We start from the raw sequence: 21523 nt of genomic DNA, 5'->3' as shown, positions 1-21523 counted from the left end.
ACCCGACCGACGTCTAAGAGTCCGTCGGTTGAAGGAGGCACAGGCTAAACAAGCTGATGAGTCGTGGTCTGGGCCTAAGCAAGGAAGGCAGTAAGAATGGAAATCCTTATGAGGTATTTGTTTCCCACAAGTTAAACAATTATTTACTTTGTCTGACATCGGCTGAGGCAAGAAAGAGTCCCCAACGGGGTACTTAGCTTTTTTTCGAAGTCTTCAGTAGCTGAAATCTCTGGATCTGACCGACCGGCACTTGCGAACAGCTTCTGCCTCGGGCACCGCGCGGCAAGAAAGACTGGGGAAAATGGCGTCTGCTGCTGCCTTTATACCCCAGAAGCTCTGACGTCGGGGAAAGTGCGACATCAGCCGAGGCCAGACCCAGACTTTGGAATCCGGCCGACCGAAGGGCTGCCTGAGGCAGGACAACCCATATGTTATGACTGCAGATGCATCCTTGAAGGACATCAGAAACAGTAGTGCCCAAAAAGTCAAAAATGAGAAAAATAATGCCCTTCCGCGTGGAACTACCAAAATTCAAAATTGAAAAATACTCACAGAAAACTTCTGCTGAGGGAGGCACAACGACTAAGTTGTGTGTCGTTAGAAATCTAGTCCATCAACAAGCATGATAGGCGTGGTCATGTAAGTAATCCAAACAAAACAGCAGCAGCATAAAGTATCATTCAACAGCTCATCCAACAACAAACAAAGTATGGCGTAGTCATGAAATTAGTCCAAAGTTCACAAACACAAGTTTCATGAAATGTAAAACCAATGGAGGTCAAAACCAGTAGAAAAGCAAATATATCAGTTTGTGGAGTTTATTAAATTAGTAAGCGCTTTCGCGGATCTACCATCCGCTTCATCAGACTAAAACCAAATGAGTTTAAAAACAGCTTATATAACTTCTGAGAATCATGTGATCGATCTAGCAGTCAGCTGATTGAGTCAAACTCATTGTCATAGAAAATTTAAAGTTATACACAAGGATAAAATCAATGTGCCTATATTAATAGTGTAATGCAACTAAAAATACTAAGAACGCTTTAAAACAACACATAATAGCAAGTTTATGACTAAAAATATACAAGTATATACAGAAAATATTTTCAAGCCTTATGTATTGGAGCAGACAAATGTGCAACCATGTAAAAGCTCCAAATAGGGCAGTATGTAAAAATTAAATACACAAAATACTTTCAAACCTTGTATGCTGGAGCACACAGGTGTGCGACTATGTAAGTGCACCAAGAAAGTCACTGTGTAAACAAGGGATGTAAGTATATATAGTACTTTCAAAGTAACTGTGTATTTTATTTAACCAAAGACAAACAAAAACGTTCCAATCAATGAGTGGATAGATAACTACGCTGGTGTAGCTGTGAATGCAGGCACTAAAGATAAAAAGTCAGAAATGGAAGTCACAGTCAAAACTGTGCATAATACATGAAAAGCAATTTTTATAACCTCAGCCACCAAACAAACAAAATTGTATCACGGAACCAAATCAAATGTCTAGTCAAACTGATGCCCCATGATAGTGATGTGAAAAATAACTAGTGTATTAAATATCACATCAATGGTTGTTATGACAACAAGTATGATATGTGTGTGCTGTTCGGAATAAAACAAGAGACAATGAAAATGGAAATGGAAATAAAAATAAAAGTAAAAATAATAATAATAATAATAAAAATTAAAAATAATAATAATAATAATCATGAAGATAATGATCATAATGATAATAATAACAATGGTAGAAATTATCAAGATAAATATCAATGAACAACTTATGAGTGACTAGAAGATTGAACTTAAAAATATTTTTTGATCAACAGGATTTAACTCAAAGATCCACTGAATTTCGATTCTTACCCTCGAAGTTTTGTCCTCCAATGGACAAACACGTAGCTATATTCCAGAATGCTGTTCTCAAAGATCTACACCACCAGTTGGGCATAGGAAATGTTCAGGAACAACAGGCCCTTACCAATCTTAGAAATAATACTGATATCACCATTCTTCCTGCAGACAAGGGTGGGGCCATTGTGGTTATGAATTCCAGTTATTACTGGGCTGAAGGAATAAGACAAATGTCAAACACTCAGCATTATTTACATATGCCCATTGACCCTACGCCCAAATTTAAACAAGAAATAGATAATTTCTTACAGCTTGCTGTTGAATAGGGCATCAGTATAAAAACGAAATTTCACCTTACTGTTCAGGATCCAGTCAAACAATATTTGTATCTTCTGCCCAAAATTCATAAATCCCCTTATACACCTCCGGGTAGACATTGTTTCAGGCATTGGATCACTGACGGAACCTTTATCAGTTTTCTTGACTCAATATTTAAAGCCCTTGTTGCCACATGTACGGGCGAGACTGCAGGATACCACTGAATTCCTTCAGATGGTCTCTGAATCACAACTTGAAGCTGATTGGATCATGTGCACTCTAGATGTCACATCATTATATACCAGTATACCACACTGGGCCGGTCTAATGGCATTGGAATATTGGCTGCTCAAGACCAACCTCTATAGTCCGGGATTTAATACCTTACTTATTTGTTTGGCTGAACACGTTCTAACTAAGAACGTGTTCTATTTCCAAGACCAATGTTACTGGCAAATTCAGGGCATGGCGATGGGTGCCTCTTTTGCACCAATCTATGCAGATCTCTTTATGGGATATGTGGAAGATCAGATTACATACAATGAAACACATAATCTATATCCGCCTGAAATGGATATTTGGAGACGGTACCTGGACGACTGTTGGTTGGTTTGGAAAGGGGGAATTGAGTATCTTATGGAATTTGTGGAATATTTGAATAGCAATAAATGGGGTGTTAGATTCACAATAAATCATGACACACACCAAATTGATTTTTTGGATGTTCATTTAAGTAAGGAAGTGGATAACACTCTTCGTACCACCGTGCATAGAAAATATCCACAATATAACAGTCTTCTACATGCCTCCAGCCTTCACCCTAAACACATCATAAGAAACATTCCCAAATCACAATTTATCAGAATTAAGAGAATATGTTCATCTCATTTAGACCTTCAGCACTGCCAGAATGATCTCTCAAACAGATTCATACAGCGTGGGTATAACAAAATGGATGTCCAATCTGCAGCTAGTATGACCAACAATTTATCAAGGGACAGTTTGTTGGGCTATAAAGACAGGACTGCTCAGTCATCAGTCCAATTACTCAGACTACTAACTACTTTTGGCAGGAACACCTACCAATTACAGGACATAATCAGTAATCATTGGAACATACTGCGAACAAACACACATTTGGCTAAGTGGTTAGATGACAGATGTCTTTATTCCTACCGCAAAGGCAAAACTTTAGGATCACATTTCTCACATTACAAAAGAATTACACCTCAGGATGTCTGTATGACCCAGACTACTCTACTAGGAGATAGATTAATTGGCTGTCATCCTTGTGGTCACTGCTCTTTTTGTAAATATATATTCACAACAAAGGAATTTACTAGCAAGAATACAGGCAGGATATTAAACATTAATCATTTTGCCAATTGCAGTATGGACTGGGTGATCTATTTGGCCACATGTACATGTCGGGCATTTTACATTGCTCAAACATCTAGACAGTTGCGCATCCGTATCTCTGAGCATTTAGGAGATATTAGAAATGTAGGGCTACTAATGCTCTGTACAAACATACTGTTGTACACAAAACGGCTCAATTTTCTTTCATTTGCATTGACAAGATTGTTGGTCACAGAGCATTTAAAACTGGATGGCATAAACTGTTAAACAGTAAGGAAACCAAATGGATAATTAAATTAGGTGGTTTGTTTCCACCAGGTCTTAATGACAAGTTATGAAGAACTATCTGTCATTACTATTTTAATATTGTTCCATACACTCCAATTTTTTGTTACGACTTTGACATAGTTTTCACTGGTCCGATATGATTATCATTATTATTTAACAATATGTTTTCAGCATTCCAATTTTGGAATACATGTTATTCTTAAATTATGATGGTTTATTGTTGGTTATATTTCTCTTTTTTCCATTGTCCTATCTCATTCACAATTTATGGTCATGAATTAGATTATTGTTTTGTTTATAATTTATATAAACAGGAAATTATGTCATATTTTTCATTTGAATTACCTATAAATAGGGATTATTCAAACATCTTGACCATACCACTGAAGAAAGCTAATTGCTGAAACCGGTCTGGTTAACAATAAACGAGTTTTTTGCTACACCTACTCGGGGTGCTGGATTTTTTCTTTTGTATTCATGGTTGGTTTATCCGTGCATCAACCGTACGTGTTAGCCTGCTCTCTTATACCCTTTCTAGGGGGGGGGGGGCCCTAATGTTAGATACATCTCTGAGGAACTGCTTAATCAAAGGATGAGAGAAGACAGGGTGTTCAGCATGAAAGTGTGCTGAAATGGCTGAGACATGGATTTTAATGGAGGAAAAGGAGGCACCCTTGTTAAGTAGCTCCGCTAGGTAGTCCAGAATAAGTGGAAGGGGCGGCTGGGAGCTGCTGTGACCTTTAGACAGGCACAAGAAGTTGAATCTTTTCCATTTCTATGAGTAAGATTTCCTGGTGCTGGGCCTTCTGGCTTCCTTAATGTCTTAGGACCTGCTTGCTCAACTGTGGGTTACCCCTGGTCCCTGGGGGATAAACCATGCAGAAAGTTTGAGTGTGTGCAGCTTTGGATGTAGACTCTCCCCTCTGGCTTGGGTCAGGAGGTCTGCAGTTAATGGCAAGGGTCTGTAAGGCTCCTTGGTCAGACTGAGCAGCAAGGGGTACAGACCAATCTAGTGCTATAAGGATGGCTTTTGGTCCTTCCTGCCTTATTCTGAGCAGTACCCTTGGGAGCAAGGGTGGGGGGGGGTGCATAAATGGAGAGATTGGTCCATTGGAATGAAAGAGCATCCACTTTCCAAGCTAGGTGGTGGAACTTCCTTGTGCAGAATTTTTGCAGCCAATTGTTGTGTTGGGAGGCAAAGAGGTCCACTTCTGGTGTCCCCCAGGCCTGGGTGATTTGAAGGAATGTCCCCTTCTGGAGTTTCCACTCATGGGAGTCTAAGTAGTTTCTGCTTAGATGGTCTGCTAAGGTGGTGTTTACTCTTGGGATGTACTGGGCTATCAGGTGTAGGCTCATGGATGAGGCTGTCTGCCAGAGGGTCATGGCTAGTCTGCAGAGAGGGTAGAAGTGTGTCCCTCCTGCTTGTTGATGTACCACATGACTGTGGTATTGTCTGTTTTTATGAGGAGGACCCCTGGTTTTAGGTGGTCTTAGAAGGATGTGATAACCTTGTGAACTGCCATAATTTCTTTTAGGTTGATGTGCCAATGAAGGTGCCCAGGTCCCAAGAGCCTTGGGTGCACCGCGTGTGTAAATGAGCGCCCCAAGCTAGGTCTGAGAAGTCTATGGTAACAGTCTGGCCTTGTTGTAGGGTAGGTGAAGGAAAGGCCCTTGGAGTGCAGGCCTCTGCCCACCAAAGAAACTTGTTCTTTACACATGGAATAAGGGGGAGAGTGGTCTCCATAGGTTGAGAGTGTTGGCACCAAAGGTTCTTTAGGAGCCACTGGAGTTTTCTCATGTGCAGCCTGGCCAGGGAGATCATTAGAATGCAGGACAACATTTAACACAGTGCTTGCAGAATTTTCCTTGCTGCGAGTGGGACAGCTAATGGGGAAATGTAATTTGGCAGAAAGCTTTGTTTTTCTGGTGAGAGGAAGGCTGTCTGGGAGGCTGTGTCCAGGATTACACCCAAGAAGGTGATCTGCGTGGAGAAGTTTAGGTTTGATTTTTTCCTGTTGATAGTGAACCCTAGAAACGTTAGGGTTGTTTGTACAAAGAGCAGGTCCTGTAGTAACTTCTCTGTCTGCTTGCATTAGACGGTCGTCCAGCTAAGGGTAAATCTGGATGTTTTACTGTCTGCAGAAGGCAACCACTAGGTCCAGGCATTTTGTCAAGACCCTGGGAGCCGTAGATGAGCCAAAGGGTGGCGCAGAGAATGAAAAGTGTTGTGAACCTGCTCTGAAGCATAGGTATTTTCTGCAAGACTCCCTTACGGGTATATGAAGGTAGGCATCCTTCAGGTCTAGAGTGACTAGCCATGCATTTTTGCCCAGCACTGGTGTTTTTGTCCAGCAAAGGTGTTTAGAGTGGACAGGTTGAGGATGGGTTGCCAAGTGCCTTCTTTCCTTGGCACTAGGAACAGTCTGGAGTAAAATCCTTTTTCTGCTTGCTCCTGTGGTACAGGCTCCACTGTCCCTTGGGCATGGAGTATGTGCACTTGTTTTAATGCTTTTGCCCACTGATTTGGAGGTAGATTTGGGTAACTTGATATGGTTGGGACTAGTTGGAAGGTAAATTTGTAGCTCTGGAAAATGATTTGTAAAACCCATTGCTCCTTTGTTACAGACAGCCAATTTTGTTTGTAGAGGGATAGCCTTCCTTCCTAACCTTTGATGGGAGGTGGGGTGGGAGTCACTGGACGTTCTTAGAGTAATGAGTGGACTTAGAACTCCTTGCTGTGGGAGTGGTAGAGGGCCACTGCTTAGTTTTTCGCTGGCCTTGGTTTTGTGGTCTAACTGGTCTGTCCCTGCGAGGCCTCCCTTGAGCCTGTCTATTGGGGGCTGGGAAAGACCAGTTCTTAGAGGGAAAGTGTCTGCTGAATCTGGGAGGTTGAACTTGGATGAAGTCTGTTTGCACAGATTTAGCTTTAGCCTCCATCTTTTTGATGACTTCCTCTGCTTTTGATCCAAACAAGTGGTCTTTATCCAAGGGAGCATCAAGTAATCTAGATTTTGCATGATCAGGCAGTTGCTGTTCTTTTAGCCATGAGTGCCTCCTAGTGACTGAACCTGCCACAGCAGCCCTACTTGAGGCTTCTATGAAATCGAATCTGCAGTGCAGGGACGGTTTAGCTACTTGAGAAGGAGAGTGCAGAAGATCTGCTAACTCCTTGGAAGTATTAGTGTCAGGTAAAGATGAATTTTTTTTGTTTCATAAGTTCCAAGGTGTGCTGTTGATATTTGGAATTTTTGATGAGCTAGCCTCAGCCACTGTGTGATGACCTCTGGGTCTGCTGCAGGGTTTTTAAACAAAAATGTATGTGAATCAAGCACCCTGTAGTACCTGTCAGGTTTTCTAGGAGCAGGGGGTACAGCATTAAGGGTGAGGCTAGATTCATTGAAAACATCATCCACCACATCCAGAATAGGAGGGATGGCCAAAAGTCTGTTCTGAGGAAGGTCTAGAAATTCTTGGTCTTTTCTTAGACGTAGGATAATCTTGGGCTCGCCAGTGGAAATGCTCTCAGTGTGTGTAGGGTTTCCCCTAAATGAAAGATCCTCAGGGAGGGGAGGCAGAAGGAATGGATTTCTCTGCATTAGAATCCTCAAAGGAAGTGAGAGGTTGCTGTTCCTCATCTGAATCAAGGTAGTCTGAAATTTCTGAATCTGGTTCTGTGTGAACTTCAGGAGAAGTAGTCCTTTTTCTTTTAGGGGGAGTGGTATGGCTACCCCTGATGAAAGTGATTAGGTCCTCCGCCATTTTCAGTAACTTCGTCTGAGGTGATAGAGGAGTAAGATGGCAACTAGAGGCTGGTTTCTTAGGGGTGGTCTTGCTTTTAGACCTTAATAAATCCATTTGTCGTTGAGATGCGGTAGTCTGAGGCAAAGACGTTGGCTTTTGCCTTGAATCGGTTGTGCGAAGAACCTCCTCGGAAGCCAGTGCCTGCGTAGCTGCTCCGGACTCAACCGAAGTGGAGACAACAGAGGGATCGGCTGATGAAGCATTCCCTGGCGGCATACCGGACTCCAAAAGGGTCACGGTAGAGGCCTCTGAAGGAAACGAGTCGGGTATCAGGGGCTGCGAAAGTGCCTCACTGAATTCCTGAGAAGTGATTACTTGCTTCTGGGACGGGTCGTCAGAAGGATTATCTTTGTGTGGTCTGTCCCTTTCCTTATCTTTTCGTTTTTTTGGGAATATCCACAGACTGTTGACCGACATTTCGTAATGCGAGGAAGTACTTTGAAAATGCCTGGCTGCAAATTCAGCTCTATGACAAATAGTCCTAGAATTGAAAAGTGTGCAGAACCAACAACGGGGGACATCATGGTCTGGGCCTAGACAAGTAACACACAAAGTATGGAAGTCTTGGGGTGGTATTTTGTTTCCACAGCAGAGACAATTATTGACTTTTTTTGGACATCTGTTAGAGCAAGAAAAAGGTCCCCAACGGGATAGTTAGCTTTAGTCATTTTCGGAGGCAAATTCCACTCTGGCGATGATCAACCGGCACACACGTAAACTGCTTTTGCTTTGGGCTCTACTGCAAGAATGACTGATGTAATGGCGCTGGCTGCTCTCCTGACGTCAGTCCACAGGTGACAGCAGCCAGCGCAGGAGAAAAGCTTTATTCTGGTATTCAGGCCGACAGAGAGCTACCCAGCAGGGCTAACAAACAAGTGATGACTGCAACAGTATAACACAAAGGACATCACTCCTTTACAGGGACACAATAAGATAAACCATTTAGGAGTACGGATTAAAAAGGCTTCTGTTAGTATGTGGGAAGAAAATAAACAAAATACAACACACACTGAGGAAATGGAAGCTCTTATTTATGGATACTGATAGCAAAATATAAGCATTGAAAAAATATAAGCAGTGAAAAAACTTTTAGTCCCTTTAGTTTTATACACAGATCAGGCATATATTTTTATCAGCTAGAGAAGCTGTGGACAATAATTAAGAAAAAAATTTAAGTAATTTAGCTTGGGAGGGGGAAATGCCAAGACTTAACTGGGATATGTTTATCCTCTCAGTAGATGAAGGTTGTTCAGGATAACTCAATTTGAAGAGATATTTTGGAGCTAGGCAGTTAAGGCTCATATATGTAACAAGCAAATGGGTTAGAATTAAAAGTGGAATGGAATGATGATGAAGTGGGGAGGGGGGGGTTCAAGAAATATGGAGAGAATGGGATTTTGTACACAGATCCATAAGGAGAGCAACCATACAGAAGATAATACTCAAAGCTACAGAACCATTATAAGAACTTAGTCAATACAGCAATGCAGAAGGGGAGATGTTGCCAACAGAGATGACAGCAAGCTGAAGTACATAACATAGGGAAGAAGGGGCTGTGAATTTACTGGAGAAATTTAGCAAAGGAGTCAAAGTAACTGGAACAAATAACTAGAGTGGGAAAGGCAACAGAGTGGGATGAGGCCAAAGACTTTGAACTGCAGGTTAGAGACTGCCTTTCCTATCACGGATTGATAGAACTCCCTCTCCCTTCCTCTTTGCCGATTCTCTAACTGAAAGACCTGCTCTGGTAGAGATTTTAAACACCTCTAGAACAGAAGCTGCTATTACAAAGGGATAATTATAAGATATTACATGATAAGTATAAGACTCAATCAGATGAAGCTTGGGAAGTGACACTGGAAAGCGTTTAACAAGGGAACAATGGAAAGACATGTATGGCTCAAGTATGAAAAAGTCTACAAGGTAGAAGATTTTTGCTATGAAGTATTTGCATAAATATTTGTGCCCCAAGCAGACTTCAAAATTTTCCTCAAGTAGAGAGCAAATGTTGGAGATACGAAGGGGAAAGAAATAGTGCAATGACTTGGTAGATCTTAAAAATTCCACACAAAGTGATCTATCAAAAATATTTCTAGATCAAATGGCTTTAACCAAATTTAATTCTACTGGCTGCCAAAAAGAAAAATAGAAGTTATGTTCTTACCATAACGTTCCATGTTAGTTGTCTTCTTCTCGCCTTCTTCTTGCTGGATGGGTTCGGAGCCGACCTGGCTCCATCTCGTCAAAAGCTCGAGAGTTGGTTCGTTGGTTCCACCGGCTCGAGGCTCCTATATCCCACAATGCTAGGCGAGAGTTACCTCAGATCTCGTTTGTAAGCTAACCCCAGCTTATGATAGTAACAGGATAAAACAGAATAACTATAACAGAGTCCACCTCTAACAACAGGGAGAAGAAGGGTGACCTACATCCTGAAACAAGAAATATGCATAATAGCATATAGCTAAGAAAGAGGTGGTAGAAAGAGAGGTCACGATCACAACTCCTCTAGGTCTGTCCAGGCCAGGGGGAAGGAGGGTGGGAAGACAACTAACATGGATTATGGTAAGAACATAACTTCTATATGTTAAGTTGTCTATCTCCTAGCACCTTGTCCCGGTGGCCTAACGGAACAGACTCCTGAGAACAGTGGAACCAAAATTAGCTCTATGCCTAGAAGCTAAATCCAACTTATAATGGGAAATAAAAGTGTGAGGAGTAGCCCAAGTAGCCGCTGCACAAATGGTGTCAATAGGCAGTCTGTCTTGGAAGGCTAGAGAAGTAGCCAAAGCTCTGGTGGAATGGGCTTTAGGTTTATTAGGCAGTTTTGGTGTCTAATCTCATAAACAAGGGTAATCAGAGATGTTAGCCATCTGGATAAAGATACCTTTGAAACTGAAGTCCCCTTCTGCTTTCCATAGGAGACAAACAGCTGATCAGATTTTCTGAATAGTTTCGTCCTGTCCAAGTAGTACCTTAATTGACGATGAACATCCAGGTAGTGTAATTTTTGTTCAGACCTATTTGAATACTCCGGAAAAAGACAGGAGGTCAATGCATTGGTTTAGATTTGATGTTGAAACCACCTTAGGCAAAAGGACGGGTTAGTGAAACTCTGTCCTTATGAAACACAAGGTAAGGAGAACGACAACTGAGTGCTTGAAGTTCTGAAATTCTTCTAGCTGATGTGATAGCCACCAGAAAGAGAGTTTTCCATGATAATAACTTTAAGGAACATGAAGCTGCAGGTTCGAAAGGGGAAAGAATCAAAGAAGCAAGAACTAAATTTAGGTCCCAAGGAGAAGGAGGATTTCTTACAGGAGGTCTGAGAAGAAAACTCCTTTCAAAAAAGCTTTGCAGAGTTTGTGGGACATTAGGGCAGATTCAGAAATACCCACATGAAAATTAGAAATAGCTGCCAATTGAACCTTAAGAGTAGATGGAGATGAACCTGCATGGAAGAGTTCAGCTAGAAAATCAAGGACTAGTTGGATGGAAGCGGTGAAAGGATCTATGTCCTTTTCTTGAGCCCAATATGAGAAGCCTTACTCAAATAAATCTTTCGAAGGGAAGATTTATGGGAAGCTATCAAAATATCTCTAACAGAGTGAGATAATTGAGGAAGCCTGGCTACGGTTGGAAGTGGAGGAACCAAGCAGTGAGGTTCAGAGAGGGAGGAGCGATGAAACTGACCCGACTGATGGATCAAAAGATCTGGAACTAGGTCCAGATTCCACGGTCGCCCAAAAGAAATCGATGTAGAAAGGGGAACCACACTTGTCGAGGCCAGTAAGGAGCAATGAGAATCAATGAGGCCTTCTGAGCGATAGCTTTCTGTATTACTTGAGAGATCAGTGGGAAAGGTGGAAATGCATACAGAAGTCCCGGGCCAAACTTGGACTACCTGCTGGGTTGGCCTGGTAAAGGGAATAGAGTGAAGTACTCTCTGCACTTGCTGTTTTGGGGAGTAGCAAAAGATCGCAGCAAGGCTGACCCCACTTGAGAAATATTTCTCTCACTACAGAGTCTTTCAGAGACCACTCGTGAGGCATGAGGATAGCTCTGCTCAACTTGTCCGCAATGTGATTGACTTCCTTGCCACAGTCTGAGTGCTTCTCGACACAGGGGTATGATCTGGTTCCGCCTTGTTTGTTGATGTACCACACTACAGACATATTGTCTGTCTGGATTGCAATCGTTCCCAAGGGAAGAGAGTCTTGAAGGGCTTGCAAAGCACTGCTCTCATCTCCAGAACATTTATGTGCAAGTGGCATTCGCTTGGTTGCCATGTGCCCTGGACTGTCCTGCCCTGATAATGCCCCCACCCGATCAGGGAGGCATCCGTTGTCAGAGTAGCAACCGGAGGAGGTGGAACAAATGGTCTCCCCAACAGGAGCTGGGGGGAAGACATCCACCACATGAGATGCTTTTTGCGTGATCATAATGGTGTGAGACATTGGAAGTTCCTGGTATGACCATTGAGAAAAAGCATCCACTGAAGGATCCGCATGGTATCTGGCCAATGGGAGGAGAGGTATGGCCGCTGCCATGATTCCCAACACCTTTAGAACTAACCTGGCCTTGGCTCTGTTGTTGTTGAGAAGAAGAGACACCAATTTTTGAATGTCTGATATCCTTTGGTTCGTTAGTGTTGCAGACATGTTTACAGTATCTAAATTTGCCTATGTAGGTAATAGTAAACAGACTTTTGCAATTTATTGAGATACCCAGTTTTTGACAGACGAAAGTGTAATCTCTGGCCATCAAGAGGAGATGCTTGGTGGGAGCTGTGAGGAGCCAGTCGTCCAAATATGGAAACACCTGGAATCCTTGTCGTCTCAGGTGAGAAGCTACCACTGCCATGCATTTGGTAAACACCGGGGCAGTGGTGAGACCAAAGGGCAGGGCCCTGAATTGAAAATGACTGGTTCCCAGCCTGAAGCGGAGGAATCTTCTGGAGCGCCTGTTCATTTTATGTGATAGGAAGGTCTATAGAGCACATCAGTTTTTTTCCCAATAGGGAAGAATGGATTGCAGCGTGACCATCCATCTTGTTTTCTTGACCGATCTGTTCAAGATACTGAGATCCAAAATTGGTCTCCAGTCCCTGTTTTCTTTGGAACTAAAAAGAACCTTGAGTAGATTCCGGATCCTAGTTGGTCTGCTGGCACTGGCTGAATAGCTCTTTTGCAAGCAGTTTTGAAATTTCCAAAGCTGCTATATCCCGGTGGAACTTCTGGAAGGGATTTTTTGATTGACTTGGAAAACGAAGAAAGGAATAGAATAGCCGGAAATGATGGACTGTACCCATTTGTCTTGTGTCAAGGATAGCCAGGCTTCTGGGTACAGTGACAATCTTCGACTGCCTCCGAAGATGGGCAGTCGGGCAACTCAGGGATGTTGAAAGGGCTTATCGGAAGACGGATTGCCCTGGTTCTGGACCTCTGCCTCTAGGGCGTGTTCTCTGCCTCTGGCGGGGAACCGACTCTGTGCATCAGGCGAAGTCCCTTGAGATTGTTTACGGAACCACATCTTTCCCCCTTCTGGCCTTTGGGGTAAGGCCTAGAAGGAGTGGAAACGGACTCCGACGGCAGAAAGGGTCTTGCCATCTGTCTCGCACCTAGTCAGGGTTTCTTTCACTTGTGGACCAAAAGGGATGATCCATCAAAGGGAGTTTGTGAAAGACGCCTTGAAAGGTTCCAAATTGCATAGCCGCATCCAGGCCCCTGTTCCCTCTGCTCGCTCCATCGGCCGCATAAGAGGAGGCGCATGGAGGAGTTGGAAATAGAATTAAGGATAGCCAGCTGCGTGTTCATTTTTCTTGGAACCCCGCAGCTCATTTCACTCGCTTCTTTGATCAAGTCCCTTTGAAGACAGTGAAATGGCACAGGTAATTCAGCGAACGATAGTAAATGTCGCTGAGGAGAACATCCGCTTCCCGCACCTATCCATGGACCTAGATTCCTTGTTAGGTGGATGGACAGGCACTGAAGGATCAGCCAGTTCCTTCTTTGTGGCGGCAGCTACCACCATAGCATCCACAGAGACTCCTTTTGATAAAAATTCCTTGTCTGCTGGAGCTGTGATGAATTTGGAGGGTCTCCTGGGAGTGGGGTCCACTGAATCAGGAGCCGTCCATGCCTTATGAGCAACCACCTGCATGAGGGGGTCGAGGGGGGGGGACACCCAGGAGGTGGAAGGACGAGAGCCAAACGCCTCAAGATACACAGATTCGTCCTCCGAAGGGTTGAGGGCTGGCCAATTTCCCCTCTGTTTAAGGATCTCCAGAATGTCTGCAAAAGAGACATCTTCAGAAGGGGGGGAACCTCAGAATCATCCAGATCTGTGTCGACGTGATAGACTCAGGTGAGTCAATGTGCTTCCCTTCCTCTTCCGAGGGGCTCTTCTGCCAAATCAGGAGAGGCCTCGGAAGAGGATGAAATCCCACAGGGGCTCCTGAGGAGTTGGCTCTCTGCGGTCCGGGATGAGGGAGTGAGTCGACTTACCCTGAGGCAGCATAGAGGGAGGGGCTGAAGGAGCCGACTGTGGAGTAGAGCCAGGCTCTAACACACTCCGCATGACCTCAGCACCCCTGTCAGGCAGAGCCAGAGGTCCCGCTCCGAGGAGCTAAAGACCCCCTCGGCACCGACAGTGATGGCTCCGAGGCCGATGTCGGAGCCGAACTCACCAGCACCGAGAGGGAGAGGGAGGTCGGACAAGGGTCCGATGCCACTCAGTCCGCGCGATTCCTCCATGGAAGAAAACGGAGCCGAAGACAATTGTCTCGCCCGAGGTGACCACAGTCTCGGTTCCGACACGACCCGGCTCCGAGCTCAAAGAGTCGAAGGAGGAAGGAGTTGATGGACCGGGACAGGCACCGAGTGATGAGTCGGGCTCTGAAGCATCTGGGCCAGTGCCTCAGACTTGAGTAGTCGACTCACTACCCTCTGAAGGTCATGATCGGACAACCTCGATGACCTAGAGGAATGAGACCTTTGGCTCCGTTCAGACAGCAGGGAAGAACCTGGAGCCGAATGAACGGGGCCAAGAGAAGGTGACCTAGAACTCTTTCTGGTTGTCGGCTCAAGATCTTGTCGAGCCGACACGGGTACTCTTAATAACGCTCGCCGGCGGCCGAGAGCCACAGAAACTGTGGACTGAGTTTTATCGGCTCCAGCCGGAGCCGATAAAGGCAAAGGTTGAACAACCTGAGGTCTCGGCTCAGAAGCCGGAGCCGAAGACCTCGATGCCTTGGAGGGCTTCCCTGTTGAGACAGACAGGGAATCTCAAAATAAGCTTGTTTTTTCTTTCCTGCAGGACCCTGGGGCTGAATCCATGGCAGACAGCACAGGAGTCCTGCAGGTGCAAAGGCCCCAGACAATAGACACAAGAAGTGTGAGCGCCTGTCAGAGACATTTTCTGACAGCACGCATCACACTTCTTGAACTGAGACCTTTGCTTCTTTAGACATAGCCTAACTGGTGAACACAAACACACACTCAAACACACCAGTTATACCCTGTCAAAAAACACAATTATAGTAAAAATATACTAAAAATAAGTACAATAAGCAGTACACTACACAAACACTCCCTAGGGGAAGGCCTAAGGCCCAAGGGAAGAACTAAAAGTTCTTTTGACAAGAAACGGAAGAAAATAGGTTCGGGATAGAGTTTAATGAACTACACTAATTTAGGAATAATTAAACTAAAAAGGGGAAACAAGTAACTTTTATAGAAAAGCTAAAACTTACCAGGAACCGAAAACCAACCTCGAAGCTGTGCTGCAAACGAGATCTGAGGTAACTCTCGCTAGCATATAAGGATGGGATATAGCCCCCCCGAGGGTGGAACCAACTCTCGAGCTTTAGAGAACCCATCCAGCAAGAATGAAGGCGAGATAGACAACTTAACATCTACTACTAAATGGAAATCAAAACCTAAACCAACTGTATTTGAAGTAATGAATACTGTATGAGGTAAAACAACCAGAGTGTTTTGTTTTTTTTTAAATAGAAGGAACAAATTACATAGAAATAAATGGAATTGTTGGGAACAATACATGCAAAGTAACGTTTAGGAGGTGGAGTGAGGTTTGACGAAAGACAAGAATTGAGAAATGTACGTAATGTTGAACTCAATGACAGAAGTCAAAGAAAGAAAACAATGCATAAAGTATGTAAATGGATAACTGATAGGACTTTTTTTCTATTGATGTATGTGAGCCTATGTCCTAAAGTCCTAATGTAATAAAGTTATTAAAAAAAACATGACAGCACAAATATTGAAAAACAATGGAAACTGGTGCAGAACAGGGCTCCAAGTTATGACATACAGCCCAGACTGAAAATTCTTTCAACTTCTCTTTATGACTTCTGGGTGGAGGATTTTCAAAATGAAGCCACGGTATCCACCACCTGGGACAAGAAAAATCAGTACATACCTGTTAATAGAAGTGGACCTCCAGGCTGTTAACTTCACAGCCCAAAGATACAAATGCACTCTGTTCAACAGGTGCAACTGTACAACAGTGAAGTCTTCTTCACAGGCAGCATGACAAGCTCTTGGAGAAACAAACTCAAGAGGGAGGAGCCACACCTGTTTGGATAAAAGGGGGCCATTAAAATCATTGTGGGTCATGTGAATCCTTGCCATTCTGAATGAATATAAACACCATGTAAACGGGGGAATAATCATAAACTAATCCTCCAAGGCATCCTTAGTTTGCCATCTGAGTGGAGGAATCAGTAAGAAGAGCTCCAGGCATTTTGCACCGGCTGGAGAGACAAGCAAACTGAACACCAGAAAGCCCCTCTTCAGTAAAAACAATCCTGCAGTGGACTGGCAGACGGAATACTTGTGGGAAGTTTACAGACATTGGCTAAGCCTGTGTACTACAGAATTGGCTACCCTGGAAAAATGTGTGGTAATCGGAAAATGTGTGCACACTGCCACACACTCACTGCTTGCTAACAAACTGGGACAGGTCTTGTACCCCCTTGCCTAACGATCCACACCAACTGCCAGCACTCCAGGAGGAAAAATGTGCTATAAGGCCTGAACAGTCAGCACGACTGCCCTCATCTCCAGTACTGGAGATGTGCAAGGGCAATAACTATACAGACCACATAATTTGGGAACATTCACCAGCTGCAGTACCTTGCCCCATATCATAGGCCAGAAACATTTATGGTGACTATGAGCAAAGGGAGAGGGAATGGTGAAGGACCTGCCTCAAAGTGACTATCCAAATGAAGTCATCAAAGGAGACTGCATCACCATGTCTTAAAGATCATGACTGGGTTCACCAGAGGATCAAAGGGGTCTGACCACAGAGTCTGGGTATCCAACATAAGGTCTCTTATACAGTCGGACATACGATATCAAAACCACTGTTGCTACTATCTGGCAGAAGGTTCTTAGAAATTTTCACTGCAAATTAATCTGCTGTCAAATTGGACATGCATAGTTTTCCCAGCCCATGGGCAATTATTTGCTACCCTGCTCTCACTCGTCCAGTCATTTGTTAAAACTCTTAACTAGAAGAAATTAAGTGGGGTCTCCAATTAGCTAGCTGATGGTTTAGAGCAGCTTGCTGGAGAAAGATTCTCACATATACACATATACAGGTGCACACAAGTGTGTACAAATTCTCTCTCTCACCCTCCCCATCTCATGCAATTAAAGCAACTTTTTTACTGTGATGGTCAAGCGCGAATGACCGTGTCACTCAGAATGGTGGTGGTCCTAGAATCAGTTTTACAATTCCTCTCTCACTTTGGACAAAGTGTTAGGTATTAGTCAACAATTGGAGACTCACTTTCATAAATATATACATTTTAGGCAAATGCTATAACAACTCACTTTTATCACAATTCTCCAAAACTATGGAAACTACCCTATTGACTACATATCCACACTTTGTTAAAAATGCAAGTAAAACAATTCCATAGGCAGGAATGAAAAAAAAGACACAGGCAATGAGACAAAATCTTATATGGTGGAGGAGAAAGCAGCAGCAGGCATTACATATATTTGTCAAACTAAGGTATCTTTCTAAAGATAAAATCATGTCCAGATAAAATAGAAATCTGGATGTCAAAACCAGATATGTACTAAAAGGTTTTCACCACACAGCTTTATGCGAACATTAAAGTTGCACAGTTTAACCTCACTAAGAATACAGCCTAAACTCTCACTTTCATTGTCATATATGCAGGACCTAGAAAAGGACTAAGCTTTCCACCTCTCACAGCATTTCATCAAAATGGGTTATTGTGGTAGAAAGCAATAGTATCTAGGGCCTTTTCATTATCCCATACGAGTCTACCATATCTTGGGCCAAAGCATGCTGATTATCCATATAGACAAAGTGCTGCTTTCCCTTCACGGAATCTAGAATCAGACACTGGAATGGGATATTTCTAAACACTGCCCAGGACAACAACTCCAGTCTTGATATTTATGTATGTTAGTGGACTGTGTGTGTGTGTGTGTGTGTGTGTGTGTGTGTGTGTGTGTGTGTGTGTGTGTGGTGTGGTGTGAGAGAGGGTCAGACAGAGAGAGAGATGCCACACTGGCTAGGAGCCTGGGCACTGAACACATGGAAGGTATGACTGGAAGGGGATGTAGGATGCAAGGAAGCTTAAAGGGATGATCAACAGACTTACCATCTCAGTCTGCCATCAGAAAAACGGCATGTAATATACACAAGGAGACTGGACCAAACAACCAACCTCAGCCTCTGCACCTTGGGGCAAAGGCGGGATTCCATCCAACAGCAATGCTAGTGTCAACTGGAGAAATATACAGTGTGCAGTGTTCAAGCTGGACAAACTGATGGGCTCTACCAAACCTCAAGTCTTAAAGGAAACCATCACATGCATGCAGAAAAAAAGTTACAACACAGAGGAAGGTACAGCAGCCCCTCAAGGATGTGACTACTCACACAAAGCTGCAATATGAGGGGGGGCAAGTTATAAAAGCAGAAAATTCCTGATAGTTGCTTGGATGAGGGTGTCTTTCCCACCCCCCACAATAGACTTTCATCCTGGTGAGTGACGGAATGAAAGAGCTATAACCACAATAAGGACTTCTGGTCAACAAGCACAGGGTGGAATACAAAAAGAAAATATGCACATACAATTTCTACTAGTGAAGTAGTCAAAAGATTCAACACACCTCCACAACATGGGAGAGGACTACTGATAACCTCGACCCAGAAATCAAGCTGGTTTGAGACTTATGAACATGAACACATACAAGTCTACTAAAACCCAGACAGGAATAACTTCTAGAATAGTATAAGGATGGGAAAAGTCTGCTATGAATTACTGCTGAGGCCAAAAAGCCCATAGAAAACAGTATACTGAAAGCAACTCTATGTAGCAGTAAGGCATGTTGTTACAACCTACAGTCTGATGTTATCTACCAAGTGTAGGCACTGTCTCGGGTCCTGCACAGAGGACTTGGTCTCTCTCAGAATTTGGACTACTAATGCCACAAACTAGGGGGAAGTGGCAAGACCACACTACACGAGTGGTGACTTCTGGGAAATTACTACACACAAATCTAGATCGAATATGGAAGAAAAATGCATCATAAAGTAAACGCATTTTAAAAAGCTAGCATTCTACAGCCTCAGCTTTCACAAATTTTCTTTTTTTTTTTAAATAAAAAATGATTTTTGTGTGTACTTACAGGGAATCGTCATCTTCCTCTTCAGACCCTGTATCCCGAAATCTGTCAATGCCTTGTTCCAACTCATCTTCCTCTTCATCCTCTAGCCCTTCCCCTTCATCTGAAGAATGGCTACTACCAGACATCCCTGGACTACCTTTACAATCAAGTCCTGCAGCTGCTGCTCGCATTGCAGCTAAGGCAGCTATCTGTGCACGTTGGATCAGTGTATGATCTGAATCTCCATCTTCAGTAGGTGCAGCTTCAACAGCAGCTGCACTGTCCTCCCGCCGTACACCTGTCCAGTTAGCATTACTATTTCCTCCTCGTGGTCCAGAGTTCTGGCTTGAAGCACTAGATGAGCGCATCGTTGTGTGCTCCTGATGCTGCTGCCTAGCTTCCAATTCTTGCTGAAGCCGTGCACGCTGCTGCCTCTGCAGATTTTCCATTACTGCCTGCAGCTTCATGGTTTGATAGTGTTCTCAGTAGTAATTTAGTCCACAACAGTAAGCAAAATCAAAATACAATTTTTACTTTACAAATTCCACAAAACAGACCTCCGATTAGCAGCCAAACTCCACAAGTGAAAAACTGCAGGAGAGTCAATTCCACTCTTCATTCACAAAATCCTTCCATACACTACTAAGCTATGGAGCCACCTGGCTAGTCTGTGCACACTACCCTGTTCTTCGCCTGGTGAAACAACGATTTCCCACCATAAATGCACTTCAGTTCACTCAGTAGTTTTTCTGCAGGGGTGGGGATGGATGGGATCATTCAGGATGTCTGTTATTTCTTCGGACCTGCAGAAAATGGACATGTAAAGAGCAACATTACAACTTGGCAGAAAACCTTAAGTGGGAAAGAGTTACATTCCAACCCATTATACTCACCTCCTTCCCACATAGTTTTAAATTACATTGTACAGTGCAGGACATAAAACAAGTGAAGCAGATAACCAGAATCCTTAATTTAACCTTCTGTCTGGAATACAGTCTCTCTACTACTACAGATATCTGCTGAACTCCAAATATTTCCAAGTGTGTGAAACATACACCATCAAATCAATCAGGAAACAACTGCATGTTAAACAAAGTTAACTACATTAAGCATGAAGACTTTTAGAGCATGAGTAGTGGGTGGGTGGGGGGGATGTCTAAGTGTCTGTTTTTTTTTTTTTTTTTTTTTTTGGGGGGGGGGGGGGGGGACAAGCCAAGAGACATTTGTCTTCCCCTTTCATTTCACTAAATTTAGTGAAAAAGTGAAATATACTTGCAATATACAGTGATCCCTTCCGTTTCAGAGCATTTATTTCATTTTGTTGCAAAAACAGTTATTTGCTGGCTTTTCTATTTTGGTTTGCAGAAGGGCAAATTAGCCACGGACTTAGTTTCTTGTTCCTTAACCTGCACTGGACAGTTGTTTTCGCTGCGCTTTTATATTAAGAAATTCCAGGATCATCAATCTTTTGGCAGAAGGTATTCACCTGGTCTCTCCGAGTTGTGAAGCACTCCAGGAAGCTCGAAGTGTGGTTGTTCATTGGCTAGAAGGAAAAGGACTCATTTTAAGTTTTTTTTCTTACCATAAATCAAGCAATTTTGTACGGACCTGCCCGCCAAGCAGCAGTGATTAGCAGTACCCTGTATAGTAGCAAACACCTAGACAGTAAAAATGTCCCTATGCAGTTATGATTAGGTCAAAAACCCATTTAACTGTACACTGTAGTAAGGAATTAAGCTTACAGCAGCTAGCTTGCACATGGAATAGCACTACCATATCCTGGCACTATATAACATTTTGCCCTTAACCACAGAAACTACTCTAGGAGACCCTTGTTAAAACCTAATCCCAACAGCCCACCCTATTACAGGATTGGACAACATGGGTATTCAATTTCCAAAAATGTCTCTGTTTGCAAACAATATAATTACTACATTGCCTTCAGATGCTCAAATTTATCAAGCTGGCAACAGTCCATAATTAAAGAAAATAACACAATATGCGGAGCATATAGATACACAACTTCCATGGAGGCAAAAATCTTGCAGGCTGTCAAGAATACCCAAACAACACTTAAGACACACCACTCACTACACACACAAATTCAGATTTGGGAAGGTTTCTTTTAAGCACCTCAGCATAGCACAAAGACTTCCAAATCCACCTAACAGCAGCACTACTCCTTAGCAATCACCAAAACTAACACCAAACATCTCACATAA

At 43.3% G+C, this 21523-nt stretch overlaps 1 protein-coding gene across 1 annotated transcript in view; it reads right to left on the bottom strand.

Annotated features, from left to right (window-relative positions):
- ARID3A (AT-rich interaction domain 3A) overlaps window positions 1–21523 on the bottom strand; it is a 1395207-nt gene that overhangs the window by 1154938 nt on the left and 218746 nt on the right. The window contains exon 3 of the mRNA XM_044054833.1: window positions 19323–20104. Within this exon, the coding sequence (XP_043910768.1) occupies window positions 19323–19768 (446 nt within the window). The 5' untranslated portion in view covers window positions 19769–20104. The remainder of the gene's footprint in view (window positions 1–19322; window positions 20105–21523) is intronic.

Source organism: Protopterus annectens, chromosome 13.part0 (assembly GCF_019279795.1).
Source record: "Protopterus annectens isolate FY-2018-M chromosome 13.part0, PAN1.0, whole genome shotgun sequence".
NCBI lineage: Eukaryota > Metazoa > Chordata > Ceratodontiformes > Protopteridae > Protopterus > Protopterus annectens.
This window is presented reverse-complemented; position numbering and strand designations above follow the sequence as displayed.